Here is a 6000-nt window from a genome sequence, read left to right on the forward strand (position 1 = left end):
AGAAGGGAATCTCTACAATGACTTTACATTGTACAACATAGAAATATTTTCAACTTTTATTCATTTAACAAATACTTGGGATGGTTATCTTTGCTTTCATTTATAAAAGCCAACTATTTTGGCTCGTTTTACATTTCTGTACGTGTAATTTTATTTCATGATCACAGCAGTACTGTAAGACAGGTGTTGCTTTTTATATTTTACTCTACAGAAGAGGAAAGTGATACGCAGTTAAGTATCCTTCTTAAGTTAACAAGCAAAATGAATTCCTTAGTTCAAAATGCCTTAACATGTGCTTCTACTATGCGTAATTTATCAAGGACTTCCTTTTTGCTTTCAGGGATGACTTGTCAAGCTCGAACATCATACACTGAAGATGAAGTTCTTTGGGGCCACCGTTTTTTCCCTGTAATTTCCTTAGAAGAAGGATTCTTTAAAGTTGATTACTCCCAGTTCCATGCAACATTTGAAGTCCCCACGCCACCTTACAGTGTGAAAGAACAGGAGGAAATGCTTCTTATGTCGTCCCCTTTAATAGCACCAGCCATAACTAACAGCAAAGAAAGACATAATTCTGTGGAATGCTTAGATGGACTAGATGACATTAGTACCAAACTTCCATCTAAGCTGCAGAAAATTACTGGAAGAGAAGACTTTCCCAAAAAACTCTTGAGAATGAGTTCTACAACTTCTGAAAAAGCCTACAGCTTGGGCGATTTGCCCATGAAACTTCAACGAATAAGTTCAGTACCTGGCAACTCAGAAGAAAAACTGGTATCTAAAACCACCAAAATGTTGTCTGATCCCATGAGCCAGTCAGTGGCTGATTTGCCACCAAAGCTTCAAAAGATGGCCGGAGGAGCAGCCAGGATGGAAGGGAATCTTCCGGCAAAACTAAGAAAAATGAACTCTGATAGATTCACATAACCAAACACCCCTTCAGGCATTATTTACTGTTTGATTTGGTAATAGTCCAATATTTGGCTGATGAGGTAATCCTCTTTAAGGAATCTGAAAGGTACATTTTTTCCCCCAGTCATATATACATATTTGAGAACCTTCCTTTTCAAGTATTGCTAATGTGCAAAAGATAAAGTTGTAAAGGGAGGACATCAGAAGGAAGTTCTTATTAACGGGCATGTATTATCACATCAAGCATGCAATAATGTGCAAATTTTACATTTAGTTTTATGGCATGATTTATATATGGTATATTTATATTGTATATTATGGAAAATGTATATATATATATTTAAAGGGGTAGTACCCTGCACAACATTTCTAACATACGTATTAAGCCAAACATGAATTGATAGCTTTCAGGGTGATAAAACTATATATATATATGTGTGTGTGTGTGTACACATAGTTTTATATATACACACACATATATGTACATATATACACATACACACACACGTACATACATATATCTGATAAAATTGTGATGTTTTGTTCAAAGTTGTAGTTCTTGTGCATGTTTACTTTATTAGGCTAGGAAGGCTTCTGGCATTAATTATTAATACCAAATATTTTAGCCTTAAATTATTTGTCATTTTAAAATCTGATTTAATGTTTTCTGCTGTTTAAGGTCCTGGAAGGTTTTCAGTTGTTCTTTATACGAGGGAGTCACACAAGTCTGTGCTACTTATGGCCCTGCAAAAATATAACCATTATATGTTTAACTTGTAAATTTTGAAGCATACTAATACGCTGACAATTTCTTATGATTTTTAAAAGTTGCTAGTACTGGGAAAAAATAAATATTGCCATTTTGAGAGTTGGTCCTTTCCTGGACTGATTAAAGTCTGGAAATCTCTTTTACGTACGATCTAATACAAATATGAGCTCTGAACAAATGTTGAATCACTGTAATAGTCAGTAGCGAAGTTATATTGAATATATTGGAATCTGTGTGAAATTACATAATTAATGGTCCCTGTTTCAAACTGAGTCAATTGGTAACATTTTCACTCTTTTTCTCAAACTTTTGTCATTTTAAAAATCAGTAATTTATCTTTGAGGAGATAAAACAATACAATGAAACAGATGATAGGTATTTATGTGTAAAATCTGTATGTCTCATTGAGTCTCTTTTTATGCCATTCTCCTGTTTGTGGCACTTGTTATAGCAGGACAGACTCTTTTCCTCACCTGGGGAACCTATTTCATCCCTTGCCTGTCACTCAATTCCGAAGGAATGTTTTGTATATACCTGAGAGAATTTAAAATCAGATAACTTGAAGATATTTTACCCATGTGAGTTTTTTGTTTTGTTTTGTTTCGGTAAACACTCAATTTATTGGTGTCTTGGATCTCTGGCCCACCAAAATAATTTTAGCAGTACTATTTTTTGAACCCAAAGGTTTGATATTTATGACTCATTAGTAGGAATCAAAACTGTTCCTCAGAAGAACACATGAAAAATAAAGATTTGAAATGCAGAGATTTTAATGAAAATTTACAAGTGCTTCTTGTCAGAATATCATGGATTTTCCTATAAAGCTTTTTGGGGTATTGCAATCTAAGTCTGTCCAGAATTAATCTACTTCTCCTTATAAATTGTAAATCCTTAATAGCTGGTTTGGGCTCCCACCATTTCCCATTGTTTTTAGCAATCCTGTGATGATTTTCGTATTGGAAAATTATTACATCAACAATTCTATCATTGACTACAATAATACCTTCTGGCTACCTCTGTATCAACCAAATTCTGCAGGTGCAAACATATACCAGGGAATTGTTACTGGCAAAATGATCAACCTTGAGCATCCAACCACTGTGAATAGAGCTGGTTGCCCTAACCCTTACCCCCAAACTTTCTTATTTACTGGATATAGGAAATGAAATAGTAGCAGAGAGAGAAGGGGACCCAGGGGTCACAGTATATTTATTATCAGTGGAAGAGACTGCACAGATCATTTAGTCCAACCACTTAAAACTAAACAGAGCCATAATTTAATTTAGAGAGTCATTTTAATTTGTTTTTGGCACCAAGAGGATTATGAGACCAAAAATAAACTCTCCAAATATATTCATTCATTCATTCAACAAAATTTTTGCATGTCTTTAATGTTCTAGGCATTTTTAGCTCCTGTAGATTTGGATATGACTAAGTCAGAGGAGGTCACTGCCCATTCAAACACTGCATATCAGTAGGAGTGGGGGGAGGGGAGACAAAAAACAAATGACACAATTTCAGAGTCAAAATATCAGTTAAGGGAAGGAAAACGGTAACGTGATGGAAAATGACTGGGTGAAATAAGAATTGATTATTTTAGAAGAGGTGACTGGCTTAGGGAGGGGGTGATCTTTGAACAAAGACCTGAATGATGAGAAAGAACCACTGTTGTCAAATTTTTCTTAGTGAATGCTGTTCCTTTAACTTTCCCACATATGTATGGGAAAGGTATGATTTCTGCATGTAATTGCAGTTTAACCCCTATTGCTAAGTTGATCATAGGTCCCGGTTTACCCAGGAGAGTTCCAGTTTATACCTGTTGTACCTGTGTAATTATTACTAATACTCCCTTTCACTCTTATAATGTCCTGGTTTGGATGATATATGGTGACTCTACGTTTTTGTTGAAACTAAATTATGAAGTCTGATATATTTGGATAAAAATAAAGAATTGCTTTTTCTTCTCATTTTGCTGATTTTTTTGACACTGGTCATTCCAAGCAAAGTCATCTCAGTTTCATATATTTTAGCCTGTAGGACTTCTCATCAAAGTGATTTCCTGTAACATTTGTTCAATCTGTACATGACATGTTTTCCTAGCAGTGAAAAGTTATGCATTTTATTGACTGAATAAAAAATAAACCTCTGGTGTTTCCATTTCAGGAATTTGTAAGAGCTCACATCAAAGGGAGTAAAAGTCAACTTAAGTCAAGATAATTTTCAGCCCACCAGTGTGGTGACTGAAAAAAAAAAAAAAAGCAAAATCTAATGTGTTCATTGAACTGAATAATTCAACTTAACTAGAAACTAGTCCCTTTTAATGGGATTTTCATGGTATAGCTCCTGTCATGCTAAAATATTTCATTCTGTTTATCAAAATGATGTAAATTAAAAAAACACAATTATTTTGATAATGCCTATTTTCAATTTAAATATCCTCATAAATATGTGAATATGCTTTTGTAAATATATATTAAACTAAAAATAAGGATATTTTATTATTGATTATTTCTGAAGAAATTCTTATGCTGTTTTAAATTCATCCATATATGGCATTAAATATTCTGAAAAATATTTAGTTGTCTCAGTACTCAAGAGCCACTTTGTGGAAATAGAATGGAACCATAATGGATGATTTCTCTGGGAGGAAAAGTGAGATTCTGGGGAAGGTGGCTTACATTCTATTTGAATGAAAGTTTCTACCATTTCATACCATGAAGAGAGTTCAGTGTGACTGCACAGCACATCTGTGAGCTCTATTCCGAGTATGTGCTTGAGTTCTGTTGTACATATTCAGATTAGCATCAAACTAATTGCATTGTCCAGCATGCATTTTATTATTATTTAAATGTACAAGGTCATTTAGGTTACAAAAGCAGAAACTTATGTAATCAATACTGCAAGTTCAGTTTTATAAAAACTGTATTAAACTTTCAAAATATGATTGGGTTAAATTTCTGTAGCGTGCTCATCATTTTTCTACTTCCCAAGAGTTAATTACTCACATTACTTGATTTGGTTTATCATAAGACTTTTAACTCCTAAAAATCAATGATTAAATGATTGAAAACTTAAATCATTATAAGTCATTCCTTGAGGGTTACTTTTATTTTGGCTCCTTACTGGTGAGATGCTTCAGCAATATGGAACCTGAATTTAATAATACAGATTATTTGAGACCTGCATTTCTTGGAGGAAGCTTCATGACCATCTTACCCTTTGCTGAACCTGAGTCTCAAAAGCCACAGTAAGTAAAGCAGACAAATACACTGTTTTCCTGATTTTGTTTAAATATCAAATCACCTTTTAGAAAAGCGCTCAGTTACTTTTTCTGACAGTGTTTCAAAGAAAAAGTGTTTTCCTAATTTTAGATCAGATGAGTTCAATATGTCATATGTCCAACTCTCTGACACCTCACAGAATTAATCTGCAAAGCCAAGTTCCCGTAGCTTCTGACCTAGAGGAGTTCAAAAAGGATGATCCTCCTCATCCAGTAGAATTTTTTTCCAAATCATGATTTTTTTTACCTGAAAAGTTTTCTTCAAATCATGGCTGTTTCTGAATATTCAGGCTGTGTAGGATCAATGAACAAAAGATATGGTAGGGTCCATTATCTCTTCTCATTGCTTACTAAGATCAGTATCCAATATAACTCTTGCTTATCCTTTCCCAGCTCCACGAGTCAATCACTTGCATGCTGATTTGCACATAGTATTTGGATCTTCACAACAGTTCTACATGGTAGAGATTATCCCCATTTTACACTTGAAGAAACTGATTCTCAGACAGGTTGTTTAGAGAATCCGCAAACCTGAGTAGTCTCTGCGCTCTTTGGTGGTTCTACTGATATGCAATTGCTTCTTCTGGATTTTCCATTTGGGGGCATTTTCTGTTTACTTTACACAGTGGTAGATGAAGATCTGGTTCTATTTCTAAAACTTGCTGCCCACCATACCTCTACTACATACACCCTACCCTAAATTCCCAATATTGTTATATGGTTTTCATATTTTTAATTAGATTAATTATCAGTGTTTTAAGTTCTACTGCATTTGAGCCCATATGTTTTGATCATTTTACTCACCCTTACAGCCTTTTCCTCCCTAGAGTTGATAGTCATTTTTTCTTTGCTTATTTATACATGTACTTATCGCTAATTTAGCCACAGCGTCCTTTCCGATTATAAATACTTTCCTGTTAATTCTTCAAACACATAAAATATTGGAACAGTTTTCTCTTCTTGACGAAATCCCTACCAAAGCATCCTGATCTGCTCAATTTTGTAAATTTCTCTCAATTTATAGCTGTTGTCTTGGGAT

General features: G+C 34.2%; 1 protein-coding gene across 1 annotated transcript in view; it reads left to right on the forward strand.

Annotated features, from left to right (window-relative positions):
- KCNJ3 (potassium inwardly rectifying channel subfamily J member 3) overlaps positions 1 to 1321 on the forward strand; it is a 156776-nt gene extending 155455 nt beyond the window's left edge. Inside the window, exon 3 of the mRNA XM_079923460.1 lies at positions 341 to 1321. Coding sequence (XP_079779586.1) covers positions 341 to 927 — 587 coding nt within the window. The 3' untranslated portion in view covers positions 928 to 1321. The remainder of the gene's footprint in view (positions 1 to 340) is intronic.
- The last annotated feature ends 4679 nt before the right edge of the window (positions 1322 to 6000 follow it).

The sequence above is a fragment of the Stenella coeruleoalba genome, assembly GCF_951394435.1.
Source record: "Stenella coeruleoalba genome assembly, chromosome: 6".
NCBI lineage: Eukaryota > Metazoa > Chordata > Mammalia > Artiodactyla > Delphinidae > Stenella > Stenella coeruleoalba.